This window comes from Manacus vitellinus, unplaced genomic scaffold (genome assembly GCF_001715985.3).
Source record: "Manacus vitellinus isolate BGI_N305 unplaced genomic scaffold, ASM171598v3 scaffold_12_pilon, whole genome shotgun sequence".
NCBI lineage: Eukaryota > Metazoa > Chordata > Aves > Passeriformes > Pipridae > Manacus > Manacus vitellinus.
Genome location: NW_021938949.1, coordinates 73,148 through 93,397, shown reverse-complemented (window position 1 = coordinate 93,397; position 20,250 = coordinate 73,148). Strand labels below are relative to the sequence as shown.

Here is a 20,250-nt window from a genome sequence, read left to right as displayed (position 1 = left end):
TTCAGAAAACAGAAACACGAAAATTGTTAAAAAGAGGTCCTGTGCCTGGCATAAATTTGGGGCCTACAGGCATGAGTGGAGAATCTGCATATTCCATGGAGAAGATACTGCACAGACACAACCCCAAGGACAGCACTCTAAAAACTTTATCATGCTGGCAACTACCAGTGAATATCTGTGATCTATGAACAACTAAATTTCTCATATATGTGAAAACTAATTTGGTTTCACTATGGAATAGGCTAACAGAAAAAGAAAGGAGACAACCCACAGAATAAACCCAAAGGAAGTCAGGGAGATGCTCAGCCTGGTAAGTAGAAGGTCCTCTCACAGGGCTGGATGCAGCTCACCTATAGGTGAAGTTATGGATAATGTGCCACCCTAAAAAACACTGTCAGCAGAAGTGCACCTTGCTGATAGGAGCTGACACAGAAAAAAACACATTCTCCGAGTGGAATAAGCTTGTACCAGCCAAAGAAATTCAAACCTGTGTAACTGTAGCCACATACTGATTTAGACAGAGCTCCCCTTTTGGTTAGAAGGCAGATTTTCTCCTGTTGCTCCCAACCAAAGTTGGGATGCCAGCAAAAATGCCAGCAGGGAGACAGGTGGTGACAACATCAGCACTGAGAGTGCAGCCCTGGAAGGGACTCAGGAAGCCTTTTAAAGCAGAATATTGTCTTCACCATTCGTGAGATGGCTTTTAGTCCTTTCCAAACTGGAGTGAGGTGATGTGGCAGACACATCACTAAAGCAAAATACTAATATCCCACATAGGAAGTCACTTCAAATTCTGCATAAGTTTGTATTCAGTAGCGAAACAGAACAATTACTCAAATATATTTTATTCGCAATTGTATTAATAGATTCTGTAGAAAGGACTAATAATTCATCTTACTGCCCAGCACAAGACATTACACTTAATGAGAACAAATCCAAACCAGAAACTATTCCTCTATATGGATTCCCCTGACTCCACTGAAGCATGTGTCTTACAAAATTGAGAAGCAATATATTCAGGATCAAGACAAATTGGTTTTTTTCTTATTCTTCTTTATGTGAAGCTCCATAAACCCATTGCAATGGATATTTTATTATATTTTTTAAACAGGAAGAGGACATTCCACCAAGGTAAGCTTCTAGGAAAAAGTGCAGAATATTACCATCTGTGGTAATTGGTTCATTTTGGCTTGTCTTCAGGGTTCACAGTGATCAGACTACTTATGAAGGATCTGTTATAAACCAGGTAGGTTGGACCAGATGACACACTGTAGTCCCTTCCAACCTCACCCATTCTGTGATTCTGTTTCTGCTCCCATCCACAACTCTCCATTTGGAAAAGTACACAATTCTTTTTTAAAAAACGAGTGTTTTCAGCAAAAATAGTAATTAAAAAGAACCCCACAAAATAAAAACTAAACTGATTTCTGTCTGCAATCCAAAGGCATTCAAATACATGCCTTACAAACTGTGGATTTGTCCAATTACATTTGCTCAAAAGGCAAACACCTGCCTGTAACTGGACATTCCAAAATCTCCTTTTTTTATAGTCTTCAGATCGCCATTCAACAGGTTTCAGTCCCTCATCAAAAGCCCAGAGTAGAAACTTGGAGCACTGGAGAGAATTTTGTCACTGTTAAGGCACGTACATATTTCTGCAAATATGATATATACACCTTACTGCACAGTGACCTAGAAAATCTACCTGCAGCACAAGAAACACAGAATTCCTAAGCTCAGTGGAAACAGAAGAAAGGTCCTAATAATCAAGTTGATTTCTGAAAAGTTCTATTACATACAAGCTTTTTCTAGTTTAAAATATGATTTGCAAACTGGAGAACAGATTGTCTCAGGGGAGCCCTCATCTCTCTCTACCGCTGCCTGGAAGGAGGTTTAGTGAGGGGGGTGTTGGGTCTCTGCTCCCAAGTAACAATAGACAAGATGAGGAAACAGCCTCAAGTTGTGCCAAGGGAGGTTTAGGGTGGATATTAGGAAATATTTCTTCACTGAAAGGGTTGTCAAGCACTGGAACAGGTTGCCTGTGGCAGTGGTGGAGTCACCATCCCTAGAGGGGTTTAAAAGACACGTAGATGTGGCACTGAGGGACGTGTTTTAGTGGTGGACTTGGTAGTGCTGGGTTAAGGGATGGACTCAATGATCTTGGAGGTCTTTTCCAAACTAAAAGAGTCTATGATTTTGTGATTTAGCATCACAGCAAGGATTCTGTTTTATACCTGACTTCTATACCTCAGTTCAACTCAATTTGGTGTTACTTGCACCACGTATTAGGAGGTCAGTGTCTGTATTATACATGGAATAAATAGCTACTTCTACAGATTTGTTTGTTTGTTTGTTTTTAAGATATGTATCTATTCTGCCGCAGGCATTTACAGCTGGGGTCAGCCTTCATGTTTTCCTCAATGGGCTCTCTGGTGGTGAACTGATTTTACCGTCTCATGATGCTGGTTCCTATGCAGAGCACGGGTGAACTGCACAGAAAAATAAACACAGCTCTTACTGAAACAGGGAAGAAGACAGATTAACTTCCCCAATGGAAAACCTGCATTCATTTTAGGCTGCATAAGAACACCATCCCTTATCAATTTGCATGGTCAGCTAAGAAAGTTAATTTAATTTTTAAGACAGTATGAAGAAAAATTATTTTTATATGTGCTTGTATATAAGGGTAATAACAAAAACACCAGAGATAATCTAAAACCTTCCAAATTTAATTTCTTAAATTATGTTTGTTGCCTTTATTATATACTTTTAACCTTTCAGAACACTCTATCATACCTTTTCTTAAGAACCAAGAATTTTGAACCCTTAGGTGACACGTAAAAATGGAAAGAATCGCACAATATATAAAAAAGCTTTTTTTTAACACTAAGTTCAGAAAAGCAAGAAATCATCAACGTAGAACTCCCAAAGACTAAAAATAAATTGTGATGAGAAAAGAAATGTAACACTAATTTGTCACACCGACACACTTTCTGTACAGAATTTCGCAAACATGAAATGAATACTCTGGGTTCATAAACCATTTTCCCCAGAACTACACAACTTGAATAGAGAGCAAGATGTTGCAGAAAGCGACAGACTTAAGGATTCTTTTTCACTTATCAAATTTAATCCCAGTCAAACCACAACCACTTGTACAAGACAGTGCTTGCATGGTATTTGCTAATGTAACAAAACCACAAAATTATTTACCACACCATTAGAAATGTCGATCAAGAAAATATCTGGCAGCAGAATGGAAACAAGAGTTGCAGCAGGTTCTTCTATAGAGCCAGTTCAAGAAACCTTAACACACTTTGAAAGTACTAGCCAAAATAAATGCATATGTGAAAAATATGGACAGGTAAGTTAAAAGGCACAGCATTATGTATATCTGCATTTGTAGCATAAGTATGACAAACACAACAAATTTTCTTTTACTTTGATCTAACCACAAGCCAAAAGAAAACCTTCTCACTAGAGAACCTTTATGATGGTTGACCTTTCAATTATTTACCACGACATTAATTCCTTGAAGAAATAAACTACACGCTCACTCAGGAGAATAAAAGCATACTATAAGAAATAGGTGAATTTGATGCATCATTCTGAAATTTGAACTATGTGCTTCATAAATATATAATGAGACATTGCACGTTCTTACCTGTCTTGATCTGGGTCTTCCAGGAGAAAACTTGCGTTTGGTGATGGCTGGTTTTCCCATGCCAATTTTTGGAGTGACTGATATGTAAGTTGTTGGGAGAGCACTCCCAGCAGTGGAAGGCAGTGCTGGGGGCTGGCTGTGCTGGACATCTCGTGCAGAATGCAAGTCTAGTGAAACATCTGGCGAGGAAGACACGTTTGTCTTGTTGATATGAACTGATGGGGGAAGTGAGGGGCAAGTCTCAGCTGGTGATTTGATGGGTTTGTCTCCAAGTGGTGAACTATTTACAACACCTTCATTCGAAGAAGTAGTTTCTACTTCTAGAAGAGCTGGTGTTTCTGACTTGTCACAAGTTTCGCCTCTTTCTACATCTTTTTGCACTTTTATTATTTCCAGTTGCTGTTCTACAGGGATAGAAACATCTCCTTTGCTTTCAGTCTCCAGTATTTCTGGCGTCACAGTTACGGCCTCAGGTACTGAAGACAGAGACCGAGAGTCTACTGTGGATACTTCTGAGACCTCCACACTACCTTGTGGCAGCTCTGTCTCTTCAGCCTGTTTGTCTAAATCCTGCTGTGATACAGCTTGAACCCCTTCCATCACCTCCATCATTTTCTCAGTCTGACTGTCACCAGGCGCTGGTGTCTTTTTAGGAGACATTTCCATTTCAGCTGAATTCATTTCAACAGAGACATCTGTTTCCAGTTGTGGGGTCTTTTCTTCTGGTGATATGCCTGTAACTAAGTACAACCACATTAAAGGCTCAGTGTGAAAAACAAAAAAAAACCCTACACTGCTGTACTGGTCAACAAGTATACTTGGTACACATCAATCATGCCAAGGGCATATCACTTTACTTAGGTGAATTTAATATGTAGCTTAAAATACACTTCATAAATATCTTTCTTTGTACCTATGCTTACAGTAGTCTGTGTTTTCTGTTCATTATTTTTCTTCCCTGAAAACAGCATAGTGAATCACAAGGAAGTAGACCCAAGATTAATTTTTGAGGAACTGAACACACTTCCAGGTAGGCAGCCAAAAGTAGCTTCTCCTTTATCATTTCTGTGTCTTGAAGATGTGTGCTATCATAAATTAATGTATTTTAAGCTACTGTTCCAACACTTCCAAAAAGCAGACAGCTAAGAATAAGCGAACAAGCACGAATAAAGAACATTTTCCTCCTAGCACTCTTTCAGACTTTAGGAAATCACCTGAAATGAAAAAAATTGATACTGCTCTTTAATTTATTGATATCTCATGGATTTCTTTCCAAAATATTTGTCTAGCCTTCCCTTCAACCAAATCAAGCACCTTTCATCCACAACTTTCTTCATCAAGGAGTTCCAGAGTTCTTGTTCCACTCCATAAAGAACCACATTCTTTGCTTTGATTTTGGCTTCTCATATCCTCCTTTGATGGACCCTGATTCTCTTACAGACCACTTAATTTCTATTACACTTCACGTGTGTTTGGTAAGATATATTTATTCCTAGAACACAAATGATCAGCTACTGCAACACACCCTGTCTGGAAGAGTTTTTAATTAAACAACTTATCTTTTATTTACAAAAGGTAAAAAAAGAAAATGGGAAATCCTTAAGTAAAGATACTTTTGGAGTTACAACCATGAAAAATAAACTGGAAATGAAAAAAGAAAGAGAAAAAAAAAGAAAAAAAAAAAGAAAAAAAAAAGCTAAAAAATTAAAAAAAAAATTAAAAATAAAAAACATAAAAGCCTTGAAGAAGAAGTGTGAATGACTGTATTTGAACAGCAACAAATAATTGCTTTTTACTATAAAATTCCAGTGTATAGAAGTATTTAAATATTTTTCCAACTTTTGGAGAAAGCCAGTCCCAACAAAAAAGTAAAACAACTTTCTCGTACACAAATATTCTGAAAAGTACCTCTGCTCTCAGTAACATCCTTCTTCAGCAAGAATTTATACTCTTGCTTGAGAGCTCAGATAGCAGAACTGTGGCAATATGTCTCCTACTGCTTTCTAGGCACTTTTTCCTCTTAAGTTTATAAAGTACTAGAGACCTTACTGAATGGTACTGAGGAGTTCTGAATTGAATTTTCTCAGAGTGCAAAACCCTTTCTTACCTTCTGGGACATGTCCAACAGCTGATTCCTGATCAGGGCCATCACCAGTAACAGGTTGTTCCTGAAATGTCACATCCTCTCCACCACCTTCCATTTCCATTTCATTTGTACAAGCTGAAGGAGAAGCAAAGAAGTTAATAAAATTGCTATGATGTTTATTCTATTACTTTGGCATCAGTAGTTGCTGTGACTGTTTGACCTTTTGGCTAAAGAGATTGATGTTTAATGATGATAGGAGTTAGGACAAGTCAGGTCAATGAGAAGGTTAGGGACACTACACAGTACTCCTTAAAAATTAAGAACTTTTGACTCATTAACACTGAAGATGTTTTATACTTTTCAGGTGGTGAAACACGTCTGTAAAGCAATTATATACCCCTAATTGTGAAAACATACACATAGTCACTTTTGCATAACCTGAGCAACACAAAAAGGTTTTTTCTTAAATTCCAAGTCTGTTAAATTCAACAGAACTTGTAACATGAAGGCTTCAAGTTTTTATACAAATACTACAATGGCTTATGGCATAGATATGAGGTTCCATCTACTATCAGGACTTGGAACACTGATTTTCAACCTATCTGTTCAACAATATGAAAACTAAATTTTGCCACTTTAGAGCTAGGATATCTTATCTGTCAGTTCCTCCTATTAAATTAATGAATTTGCGTGGAAAAGGCACTATTGAGTGTTTCTTTGGCTGACAGTATCATTGCAGAGCCCAGAAACAGGAAATACTTATTTTTTTTTCCTTGTGTAAAAGCTTTTTCAGTTAAGGAAATTCATTAAAATGCATTATATAAACTAGAAGTACGAAAAACAAAATACAGAGCAAGCATTAACTCGAAAGGAACTGATTCTTCATGGATGTTAGCACAAAAACAGTAAAACAAATATACCTTTCCGCATCAAGAAAGTTTCTTTAACTTCAGAAAGACAGAAACTATTAGGTGATGCTACTTTTAGCACCCTAAAAGCTGCTCTCAGACTCTGCCAGCTTTAAAGTGATATTTTAACTTGGAGGAAATGATCATTTAGATTGGCTCCAAATTTGATTTTAAAGTACAGAAGTGCTCTCCTGGGTATAAAACACTGCATGACTGTACTAATGTAATAGCTCCAGATTACTCCTAGTAGCTGAGATGACAGTCCTGTTCTTCCTTGGAGAGAAGAGGATGCTTGTTGATGCTTCTAGTAGCTAGAAATCCTAACAGAGGCATTACTTAGAACTTTAGCCCTTCAGATACACCTGTGACTTATTCAAAAGGGTTTTCAGTAGGAGATTGGGTGTTGTCTCACTGTAATTTTTGGACATCTTTGAAGTGTTCTAAGCACAGTGCCTGAGAGTCCAACAGCCTCTCCTAATGTTTCAGAAGGGAAAGGAAGATCTTCAAAGGCTGAAGTGGCCACTCTTTCTAACCCACAGACATTTACCTACTGTCACTGTCCTTCCTCCAGGAGCACCTTTTTCATCATGTCTTTACTGCTCATAAAAAGTAAGCACTTACATACACAGGCTACCATCCAGGAGCATGACTTGTTTACACAAAACATCAATTTGAACACAAACATTAGAGTTTTGCTGTGGTCCAGCATTTCCCCTTTCCTATCAGAAATTTAGACTTTCAAAAGCACAGATACTTATGCAACAGAGCTATCTCTTTCTTTTAACACAAAAATCAGTGCACAAGCACTGCTGTTTAAGGATAAAAAATGCACATGGCAGTTAATCTGTTACATTTTACCTGCTTCTAAATTTAACCACAACTGTACTTCCCCAGGGAAATTCAGGCAGCACGAGCACAGGTGCTGCCCGACAGAGCTCATGGTGTGAAATGCACAATGGCATTTAGTTAAGAGTTCATTGCACAGCTCTTGAGGATGACCCACCAGACTCAGATCAACAGATCCAAGTTCCCTCTGTGCCTCCTTACTGCTACTGAGTAATTTTTTATGAAATACTTGACACTGTTCCACAACTTTCCTTTCCACCTTTTCTGCTTGATTTGGCCACTTAGACAAGAATCTTTCAGAAATAAGGTGACTAATCATATATTGCTTTGAAAAAGGACACCCAATTAAAAGTTGTTTAGTTAAATATACACCTCTCCCTTGAACACAGTCCAGTTCCTACTGCTGTGTCCTTCCTGGACATAGTGAGGGGCAGGGGCACTATGAGACTGTTAAGTAGCAAGGGAGAAATGGGAGAACTGGATGTCTCCAGGAACAACTACCAGAAGCTGATTTTGTCTGGGAGGTAAACACAAATGAATAAAACAGGCTGTTAAATAAATACATTTATGAACTGTACCATATTTTAAAAAAATATTAGAGAAGTTTACAGCTACAGTCTGGGAAGCTGGAAGGCTGAGAACCACAATTAAGGTGCTTACTAGCCCACGTTTGTATACAGGATCCTGAAGCCATATGGAGAAGACAGCTCACCCATGGATTGCTTGAGCAGCTGCTGTTAAATAAAGGAATGGATGAACTCCACAGAGCAGAATATGAGTGGCTGGTTCACAAAAGACTTGTTGAGACAGCTACAGATGCTATATTTGATATCAGCACTTTGGAACTGTGAAGTTTACATTTGATTACCTGTTATGCTGTCAGGTTCAGGAATGAGTTCAGAAGTGTTCATTACATCACATGACTGAGTGTGATCCCCTTCTCCTTGTCTACAAAGAGTGCAGATGTAGTCTTTCAACTGAGACTCCAATTCACTACCTGGAGATCTGTCACATTCTATGTGAATCCACCTGGGGAGATTAATTTATTGTGACCATGACTTAACAACAAAAATATAAAGCATCATAGTAAAAACCAATTAAAAATAGCACTGTTTCCCAATACAATGGGGAAATAAAGATTTTCAACCAATGCTTTATTATGGAGAATTTAAAAAAAATAAACATGATACATCAGCATGTCAAGCAGTGAACAAATTTAACATGAAGACCTAAACTGTCCCTAAAACCAACTGGACTCTACAACATGTATAGTTAACATCATCATATTGCACAGCAAGATACAATAGCATTGAAAATGAAACATAGTTTAAATTCTTAAAATGTAAATAGTGCTATTTTTTAATTTATTTTTTGTTACTGGAATAGCAAAACACATACTTGAAAACATATAAACAAAAACAGAAAATGCATACTTGAAAATTAAAAAAAAAACAAAACAGATCATTGCAAACAACAGCCTTTTAAATGTTAAGATAATGCCTTTTCCAGTCTGCTTCCTCACAAAATAGGTGCAATTTAAGAAGCAGCTGCAGCAGGTGACTGCCAGGTACCCTCAGGTAACTGCCAATTAATACTTATTTGCTGATATTAAAATAAAGCCACCCACTATTGTTCATTGTATTTAGGGATGAAGGATCAAGAAGCTGCACAAGATGCTGCAGCACTGTACATCAAACTCAGCACACACCCTTCCCAGAAACACGTCCATGTCACACAGCTCATCATAAGTTCTATGCATTTTAGTACAATTTAACAAAAATTTGGATTCTTACCTTTTGCACATGTGACAATGCAACATATCTTTCTGGAAGTCTTGGAGGCACAGTTTTTCACAGAAAGGACAAGATAAGTTGTCTTGCTGTTGGTAACAACTGTCACATACCAAACAATTATGGTGCCACTGACAACTTGTTCGTGTGCCACACTCAGCACATACTCTACAGTTCTAGAGATCACAAGAATTTAGTTGTTAATTATGATATTTTGCAATGTGATAGAACTGCCATTAACTGACATTTTCCTGTTTTGAGCTAAATGTAATAGTTTTTGTCCTTGGTAACACAAACAAATTATCCAGGATCTGATAACAGCCCATGAAGAACCTGCACAACAGCAAGAAGTTTCCTTGCACTACTCTCTGACTTGAAAGCAGTATTTCTTATGAGACCAAAATTGTTATTGCTAATCTCAGTCATTCTATGTGACTGTCACAAACTGATACAAAATTACATACATCTCATACACAGGGATTTCCCTTGTTATGCTGAAATCATATTTTTATTATTACTTACAGTTACTCAAGAAGTTACTGAAAAAAGCCAACAAATTCATCCTGCCCTCCTCAAATGCAAAGGAACTCGTGAGCTACAGAACTGCTGCTCTAGTAAGCAAGCAGTTGAATATAAAGAGCCTTCAAGTACAGATCACATACACAATTTTACAGGCTTGAGTTTACATTTTAGTTTACAACAGATCATGAGAGTAGCTGTTATCAAGTGAAGGTTATCCATTCCACCTGGATTCTACACTTCTCTTTCCCCTGTGGAGGTTGATTTACTGTCCTACAAAGGCTGCTTCAGCCACTGCACTGACAGCTCCCGTCACGGAGCAGCTGCAGGGCCACAGGATTTACCAACAAGTGGGACTCCTTCAGAAATCACAAGTCATGTTGCACAGCAACAGCAGCCCACAATACACCTGGAACAGTGTAATGTGGGTAACAAAGCTTGGGCCCCTGCAAAGACAAGGAGTGTTCTGAAAGCTTTCCACTTACTTTACATTTCCAGCCGTTTGTTGGAACGGCGTCCATAACCGGCTGTAGACAGAAAGTGTGGTAGCCTTTGTCACATGTGTCACACACCAGCATCTTGTTGTCTTCCCCAGAATGTCTAAGGAAGGTAGCAAGGGGTTAAAAATTATTCGAGCGAGCCATAACAAAATATCTGCTTAATGAAAAGCCTTAACAGGAAGGTACCCAGCTGAACACATGAAAATAAACAAATAGTACTTACAAATAGAGACAATGCCTTCAAATTAATTTTTAAATATGAGTGCAGACCACTATTCATTTATTAAGTGCTGAGCCAGTGCAATCACTCTTCTAGGTATTGGCCCATTCTCATTTACACATGTGTAGGCAGATTTAATGGCCTTTCTGTACTGAAATCAGCTCAGAATCTGCAATATGCGTTTTATTTCTTTCTGAAGAGAGCATCCAATTTTACTTTTTTCTACATTCTGACTGTAATTTTTCCAAAGAAAAAAAGAAGCCATCACCTCTGACTACCAGAGCTTCTACAGTGTCAACCAATATGACTGCAAGAGCAAAACAAACATTAAAGGAAGAGATTTCAATTTTTCTACAGTCGTGTGTTACAGAGCTCCACCACAAATCCCAGTGATAAAATAAATTTGTAGAGAATACGACAAATAGTTTGGTAATATCTAAATATCTAATATGTGTTCTGCCTCAGTTTAAATAAATTAATTCAATAAGTAAGTATGAAACAAGATTTGCCTCGACAAAGCTTCACAGTACATGGTATTACACATACTAGATACTACCTCATTACCTGGGAGACCTGATAATTTAAAAAACACTCTTTTTGCATGGAGGTATGCTTAAAATGCTTTTCTTCAACAGTGGTAAAAAATTGCCATACTGCATTAATTAATCATAGAATCATAGGATGGTTTGGGTCAGAAGGGACCTTAAAGATCCCCTAGATCCCCCTAAAGATTCCTGTGCCATGGGCAGGGACACCTTCCCCTAGACCAGGTTGCTCGGAGTACCATCCAACCTGGCCTTCGGCACTTCCAGGGATGGAACAGCCACAACTTCTTTGGGTAACTTGTGCCAGTGTCTCACCACCCTCACAGTAAAAAATTTCTTCTTAATATCTAACCCAAATCTACCCTTGTTCAATTTAGAGCCATTCCCCTTGTCCCATCAGTTCATGCCCTTGTAAGAAGTCCCTCTCCAGCTCTCTTGTTGTCCCTTTAGGCACTGAAAGGTGCTCTAAAATCTCCGCGGAGTCTTCTCTCTCCAGGCTGAAAAATCCCAACTCTCTCAAGTCTGTCTCCATAGCAGAGGTTCTCCAGCACTCTGATCATCTTCATGGCCTCCTCTGGACTCGCTCCAACAGGTCCAAGTCCTTCTTGATGGGGACCCCCCGCCGTGCTGGGGACTCCAGAGTTGGAGGTAGCACTGCAGATGGGGTCTCATGAGAGCAGAGGAGGGGGGGAGAATCTCCTCCCTCGACCTGCTGGCCACACTGCTTTTGATGCAGCCCAAGACACGGCATTCTGGACTGCAAGTGCCCACTGCCGAATCCCCCAAGTCCTTCTCCTCAGGGCAGCTCTCAAACCATTCCCTGCCCAGCCTGTACTTGTGTTTGGAATTGCCCGAACCACAGTGCAGGACCTTGCACTTGGCCTCATTGAACTTCATGAGGTTCACACAGGCCCCCCCCTCTCCAGCCTGTCCATGTCCCTCTGGATGGTATCCCTTTGAGTGGGACCATTGAGCCAAATCCTTATCCACTGAGTGGTCCATATGTCAAATCCACGTCTGTCCAGTTTAGAGACAAGGATGTTGTGTCAAGTGTTTTCCACAAATCCAGACAGGTGACATCAGTTGCTCTTCCCTCATCCACCAGTGCTGTAACCCCATTGCAGAAGGCATCCAATTTGTAAGGCATGATTTGCCCTTGGTGAAGCCATATTGTCTTTCACCAGCCACTTACTTATTTTCCATGTGCCTTAGCACAGTTTCCAGGAGGATCTGGCCCATGACCTTGATGTGCACAGAGTTGAGACTGACTGGCCTGTAGTTCCCTGGGTCTTCCTTATTTCACTTTGTAAAAGTGGGGGCTACATTTTCCTTTTTCCAGCCAGTGGGAACTTCACTAGACCAGCATGACTTCTCAAATACAATGGATACCTCAGGACCCACGGATATATCTCATCAGATCCCATGGACTGGGTTTGAAAACATCAAATTTTCTTCAACTTTTCCACTAGAGAGAAGGTGTGCTAGCAGCTGCTGTAATTCTCCTGTACAACACTTTTAGGGATACCTTTTAGAACATGTTTCTTTATTTTAACTTCATTGCTGGCATTTGCTACCCACTGTCTGTGACCAGGGAACAATCTTTTTTGAATTGGGTTCAGCAAATGACAGCAAATACCAAGTGTTCTGCTTGGAAAACAGCAAATCACTGACTGATCAGGAACAGGAGGCAGTAGTAAAGTGGGTTTTTTTTCCCCTCATACTGTCCCAGCTGATCTGACTAAAGCTGAACAAAACTCCTATTTCTTTTTCAGTAAGTCCTTCAAAAAAAAAAAAAACCAAAAAACCAAAACTAAGCAAGCAGAAGAACCCTGCAGTGTCCATCAGATTAAGTTATAAGAGAACAAAGGTAAAGTGGTCAGAATTTTCTAAGTGAACCCTCAGCAATTGAGTTTCATTGTCTCAGTATTTGTCTGGTACAAATACTCAATCACAGTCACTTGTGTCAGTTTTTTTCTTTGCTCAACTAAGCCATGGTTTTGTTTCCATAATGACTCATTATCTGCCTCTGAAAGACATTATGAAATAGGAGAGGGCCTAATGCAGGAGACCTACCCAGTCTGTAGGTACATGCAGGGCTGAGTAAGAGCACAGGCTCCCAGATTGTAAAGGCACTACATTAAAATAATTTGTTTATTTGGTAAACTTGAGAAAAATCCTCCTGTATAAAAGGAGGAAAAAGTCAGAAGGTTTTGCTGCTGTCCAGAGCCTGCCAAGATAATGGTAACTTTGGGAGTATAATGTATAGGATTTTAAGCTCAGCTTTTAGAAGACAGTTTCCAATGCAGGGGTTTGTTCAGCTACTTAATATAATATAACGGACAGAGTTGGGCAAATGATCCACAGATTTTGAAAAAAAACCAAACTAAACACTGAATAAAATGGATATTTTAAAATGAAATAAAATAAAATAAAGCACATAAATCTCACACCGTCCTCCTCCACATCCTTTAAGTCTCACTTACTTGCAGTTCTGGCACACTTTGCAATCAGGACACTGCCAACCTGCTCTTTTTAAAGGTGTAACTTGTATGTCCAGGCACATCCCATGGTAGTGCTGGCCACAGGTAGTACAAAAAAGTTGATCTAAGAGGTCTCCAGGGCTGTCACACACTGCACAATTTGCGTCTTCTTTTGCTACAAAGAAATTATTTTTTCAATTATTATTTCTTTCAAAATTATGAACAATTCAATGAACCCAAGAAATTCTTCAGTAGTTCTTATGCATACAAAACTTGATCGTTCTTAGGAAATGCAAATTTAATTAATATTTTTAATAGCTACTACTTTAATTCAGTTTTCTCAACTAATCTTCTCATAACAAAAGCACGTTCTTTTTAAACCTTAATGAAGTTTGACAAAAAGGAACAGTTTTATTCTCCTTCAGATAAAACTGAGAGCTTTAGGACCAGTTCCTCTTTGGAACATCTGCGAAATAAAGCTCCTAACATACCTAAATCTATTATTTAGCCAAAGTGTTTGGAAGAAGGTTGCTCTAACTTGAATTAGGACAAGTGAGCAAGGCTACCAATTGCAACTAAAACCTGACAGAAGACAAGATTTACCAGTAAACCCTTCCCATGTTCTGTCAGTAAAAGAACAGTATTTTGCTGTGCAGCACTGCTGGTCTTTAAAAACAGAGGAGGATGAACTTACATCTTTCTCATACCTGAACACACATGAATTCTTGGGTACACGAACTGTGAAAACGGGTCTAAAAAAATGTGGCCTAAAGCTGATCCTACCACAGAGCAGGTTTCACAAAACCCAGCACTAACTGTGTCATTTGAACAGTGGGTACTTACATCTTTCAGGAGCCTGATCAATGTGGTCTGGACAAAGGAGGGACAAATTACTGAAATCCTGAAATGTGCCTGCTCCAGCAGCACAGGGGTAATGGTACATCTGGGTACATTTCTCTTCACAGCATTTGATAGTGGCTCCAAGGTGCTTACAAAATGCACATCGCTGAAACACAAACAGGACAAGTCGATCAAAAACTACTTTTTCTTGCCTTTTTTTCAGCCACATCTGTTCCCCTGCATCTTTTAACAAACACCTAAAGGAGGCAGGGAATTCTGAGGAGAGGGAAACTAATGAAGGGTGTCTTCCAAGTGGCACTCCTAGATCTTTCCAACTTAAATGAAACCCACCCTAAACGCACTCTGATGACCGTGATTCTTCTTGTCACAGAAAAAATTTTGTCCTATGTTATCTAACCAGTAATGAGGGTTGGAGACTTATTCTGAGAACAAAGGCAGATGACACCATGCTGTCAATAGGTTATGACTAAAAATCACACAGCTCTGTAAGCTGTAATGTAAAACCATAGACACAGTAACCAGAAATGCAAATGGAAATGAAGTATGATGTTCCCCCCAAAATCTTACTGACATTATACTATTCTCTCTAGGATGATAATGCTTTACATAACCTCACAATTTCTTCTGATCTTACCTTTCAAGGTTACACAAATATCACCAACAAACTTTGAGAAGTCATAAATAAGCATGATTATTATTAGAGACCAGAGAAATAATTTCTCAGAAAGAACAATGTAAAAATCCTCCAGTTCTCTAGTCAAGAGGGAACACAATCTATCAGTCTGCTTGTAAAATATTACCCACACCTTTCTGATTCAGTTAATCAGTCTTGTTTCTTTCTCAGATTCATTGCAGTCCCTGAAGCACTCTAACATGCTTTTGCACTTTTTCACCAAGGCAACAACACTTTTTAAGGCACAGCACCGTAAGATTTTGAGTAAATTAAAAAGAACAGGTCAGTGGCTCACAGGAAGGCATACATAATAAACTTCAACAACTGATCTCAGGGACTCTAGTTTTTCATAATAAAAATATAATACTATCACTGGTATGTTTGATTACTAGCTCAAGTGTCAAGTAGCATCCAAATATGAACATAAACAAAATCAAAGAAAAGTTATGTACTGCATATGCTTGCTTCTTAGAATACAGACAATATTTATTACCATAATTCTTCTCTGTTTCAAAGCCTGGCATGAAATTAGGCATGAAATAGTGCTACTAACAAGTCCACAGACATCAAAATCAGCCCATATGAAAATACAAATCACAAAGCTGCCTGTGTCAACAGCTCCACTGATATTCTTAAAACCAGATGAAATGAACATCTTCAGCAAAATATCTGCCTGCATCACAACTCATGGACAAGAGACAGAAAAAATATTAGTGTATGCTAAACACAACTGCAGTGTAAAAAGATAAAATGCTCTGGCACAGAAATTAAAGCGGGTCACCAAGGACAGCTACTGCCACACTTCTGTGCTATGATGCTTAATCTGGTCTTCTGATCTGCAAGATATCTCACCTCTACCCATGTGTCTAACACCTACTAACCACATGGAAAAGGTGTATTCTGTTACTTTACTGGCTGAAATGCAGAGGAGAGGAGGGGGGACAAGATAACCAAGTAATAACATGGGGCTCCTGAGGCAGGTGAAGGCAACAGCAACAGTAATTACATTTAAGGACTGCCAACAAAACCAGAGTCCTGTAAGAAACTCATTTTAGGAAATGGTACCTTCAGTAAACACTGTAAAAGGTAAATCCTGAACTTTGATGTGAAATAATGAAAATACAGCCCAAAGCCTCCAACTTCACGAGTCACAGCCACACACGAAGCAGCAAAAACCCCACTGCCCTATTTTGCAGTTAACATTCCAACAGCCTGTGGAGATGGACCAGGTTCTAGCTGAGACCCAACTCCTACAGGCCACACTTTTTTCAAACATTTTACTCAGTACAAAAAAAAAAAAATTGGGAACTTGTGAGGGGCTAAGATCCAAAATATGTACCTCAAAAAAAGTATTCAATGACACTTTGTTGGATCCCATTACTAACCCTTAATAACTATCAAATCGGGAAAGAAAATTATGAAAGAACTGCAAGCACTCAAAGAATCCAACATTTATTAAAAGCTGGGAATAATGGTCTATATAGCAATATAAATGGCATTTTTAAACATCACATCTGTTTTTCAAAACCACCAATCAACCACGGTATGTAGCAAATATAAAATCAGAATTATATATACCTTTTCCCAAATGCTATATGACTAAATGATGAAATTATTAGAAATGAGTAAACTACAGGATTACCGCAAAGCCTTGAAAAATGTTGATGTTGATTTAAGGAACCACATAAAGACTCTGGAAGAAAAATGGAAGCCCGAATTATATGTAATTGAACCCTTCAAACCCATCTGCTAAACTGCACTGGCAATGAAAAGCATTTGGCAGATAACTAAAAAACACACTTTGAAAACAATGTGGTATATATCATCTGAAGCAAATAAAAAGCAAAGAATATCAACATTTGCTGAATTTATAAGAGAGATAAAGCAGTCTGAAGAAATTAATGCCCAAAGGGATTTTTTTGGCAACAGATGTTGATGAGAAGACTGACTTTTCCAGTTCTAGAAACCAACACTCTTCTGAAGTCAGGCCCCATGCAATGGCCCCCAAAGAACAGTAAAAGTATATTAAATTAAAAAAAAATTAAAAGCTCTGCTAAATAAACTCAGTAACGAATAAACGGCACCAGGACAGAAGGAGGTGGAATGAAGGAGTAAATCCTTTTGCCCATGAGATGCAAGTGTCCTTATCACACCGTATGAGGACAGTAACAGAGCTAGGGACAGTCTGGAGTCTCCAGTTTCATTAGTATGACCACAAAATAAGGTGTTATGTGGAGGGGGTGGAAGCTGGATCCAAGTATTCAGTGGGCAGGTATAGGAAAAGGGAAAGTTGTGAAAGCAAGACAGACACTGTTTTGTTCCTGGATCAAACAATTTTACAGTCCTGTTCTACAGGGAAAAACATACTTTACAAGGTGTCAGAAAGCTAGAAAGATAGTTCATTATTTATTCATAGTACATTCAAGGAAATAATTGTCACTAAAGCAGAGCCAGCAGACTATTTTCCTAATCAAAAAGTCCTTCACTGGCTACCTACAACTGTTCCCTTCTGGAAGCTCACCCATAGCAAGAAAGGTCTGAACCCATCCATACTTCTGTTAGTTCTTATTATTGTAATTTCCATCTTATAAAACTGTCCACTCCTCTTCCTATTTGGCCCTTTTCATTTTTTTCTTTTACATAGGAACTAATTTTTAGAAGCAAATAGCTATGCAGTCTTTCAAATTTAATTTTAAAATTCCCTTTGTTCACCAACCCCATTGGAACAAATACGACATTGTTATACAAATACAGTGAGAGGAAGAACTAAGTGAACCAACAAAAAACATCAGAAAACCTGGTCAGTCACCTTCTCTGTTTTCTGCCTCTGTGAAACAGAGTGGCAGAAACCACACAGAAAATTTCTGGCAAGGCAAAACTTGCACCTCCCTGCTAGAATTGTAATTGCACCAAACCCAACTGAACAAAAAGGTTAATTCTGCCCGTGGCTTGGGAGCTCAGCTGAACATCACAAATTGGCTATTGGTTTTAATGGAAACAGATGGCCCAACTGGAAAATTGTGACAAGAGCAATAGCTTATTGTTTACATATCCCTAACCTTCCTACATCTTTAGAAAAAATAATTGAGAAAATATATATTCCAGCTTTAAATCAACCTTCCTGCTGCTCCACACTTCGGAGTATTCCAAAACTCTGTGCAAGTCCAAATGGGAAAAAGATGTTTGTAAGATAATGTAAGATTTTATCTAGATAGTAATAATAATTTTATTTTATTGCCCTCAGAATTATTTTATAGTATTACTGTTCTCAGCAACTGGACAACTAACAACCCTTAGAAGGCAGACATTCAAGAAAGGCTAAAATAAGGACTTTGAATAAATATTTTGTTGCAACCTGACTAGTGCTGTAAAGCTAAACATTAGCATTAGGAATCAATGTTTCTAAGCAAAATGACAAAAAGTTTGCATTGATTACCAACTTTTCCTTTAAAAAGATCAGCTGACAAAACCTACGAGAATAATAAGAAATTTTAATTTTATAATAGTGTACCCAAAAATACAAGCCACTTGTCCTTGGTTAAACAATTTAATGTATTACCTGGAAGAACAAATTTCAGCCTGTTTAGCTACTGAAAATTGCTGTCAGACAAACCTGTACCTGAGGAGAACTGAACCAACAACCTGTCATTAACAAGACAGCGAAGAAATTTTTGTATAACCAGTGATTAATGAAATATGGTCTCTGCTAGTTCTAATAATCTTCATTGATTACTCCATCATCTAGAAAAAGCTTTATAATATTGCTTGTAGACACTAATCACCATTAGCACCTCTCATGTCAAATACTCTGGTTTAAGTGCCATAAAGCATTAAAGAGCACAACCCAGTAAGATGGCAACATAAAAACAATTACTGGCTTTTCACTGAAATACTGATTAGAAAAGGTACTAAATAGCACACATTTCCAGGAGTACTGGAAATTACCTTCCATCTTTTTAATTTTATATCATTCATGTCACAAATTTGGAAATTATTTCAATATATAACACGTAATTCAAGCAGAGATCAGGATTTTTTTCCCTCAGTCCTTTACACAGTGACTCAACACATATAATCAAGGTAGAAAGCAAAAGTTCCTTTAAATGTGGAGATTTCAGGCTCTCTGTAAGTCACTGCTTTGTTCTTCCTTCTCACCAGCTGCCTCTCTTTGTCACCTTTATAAAAAAATTACAATAAATAAATGGTGTTGATATCAAGGCATTTAAGAATTGGGAGAAGAAAGCATTCATGTTTTGCATGGGAGTTTTTTGTAATGGTTGTGATAGGTTAATAACTTATAAGAATCAAGTTTGCTAAGGGAGGTAACTATTTTCTATTTGAAACTTGAAATAGGTAGAGGAAAACATGCAAAACTGTAGAGTATAAAAATTCTTCCTCATATAATCTGAAATGTTCCCAAACATTTGGGAACTTTCAGAAGCTGCAAGGAAGGATTTGGGTGCCTTGAAGCTGTGTTCTCCTCATCATTACATAAGGTAGTGGAATAACTGCATGCATATGATTTCCTTCACAGACTCTGATGCTTTTTTCACACTTTCAAGAGGAAAAAGTTGTGGGTTTTTTTATTCCCCTCCTTGCCTTCTGTAAGATCTAGGATAATGTAAATGTTTTGAGTGAGTCAAAGTTTGTCCACAGCTAACAACCAGCTATTCCCTTCATTCTCATCTAATATCCACCGTGACAGAAGAGCGCACACACGAGCCTGTTGTTTAGTTAGACTGTCAACAACAAGAAGGTCAATAATGTTTAATGTAATTTAAACTGTGGTTATTAAGCTTCAGCATCAGCAACTCCAGGACAAACAAGGCAAGAACAGAAATCATCAGCTTTGGTTTGAGGCTGCTTTTTGGCAGGCTCAGAAAACAGACTATTGTGCCAGTTCCATTTGATTCATGCTCGGAAGGTCTTGAGAAGTATGTGTAGACATTTCTTTGTGTTGGCAGAGCTCAGGCTGAGCCACAAATGGTTGGAGGCTTGAGAAAAAATTATTGAGGGAAACATTGCTACATGCTTGTTGTTTAATGATCTTCTTCAGGCATCTGTTACTGGTCACTGAGGAAGATATTGGGATGAAGTCAACTTGCTGTCAAATCCAGCACAGCTCCTATGTTCCTAAATCATATATAAGGATTCTGAA

The 20,250-nt window shown here is 38.3% G+C and overlaps 1 protein-coding gene across 6 annotated transcripts in view; it reads right to left on the bottom strand.

Moving 5' to 3' along the window:
- The window catches only part of KMT2C (lysine methyltransferase 2C), a 144,340-nt gene that overhangs the window by 73,922 nt on the left and 50,168 nt on the right, over window positions 1–20,250 (bottom strand). For all 6 annotated transcript variants that reach the window (XM_018089193.3, XM_018089194.3, XM_018089191.3 and 3 more), the window contains exons 6-12: window positions 14,402–14,564; window positions 13,562–13,733; window positions 10,299–10,413; window positions 9,298–9,470; window positions 8,373–8,533; window positions 5,772–5,885; window positions 3,665–4,404 (exon numbers count right to left, since the gene is read on the bottom strand). In XM_018089193.3, coding sequence (XP_017944682.1) covers window positions 3,665–4,404; window positions 5,772–5,885; window positions 8,373–8,533; window positions 9,298–9,470; window positions 10,299–10,413; window positions 13,562–13,733; window positions 14,402–14,564 — 1,638 coding nt within the window. The remainder of the gene's footprint in view (window positions 1–3,664; window positions 4,405–5,771; window positions 5,886–8,372; window positions 8,534–9,297; window positions 9,471–10,298; window positions 10,414–13,561; window positions 13,734–14,401; window positions 14,565–20,250) is intronic.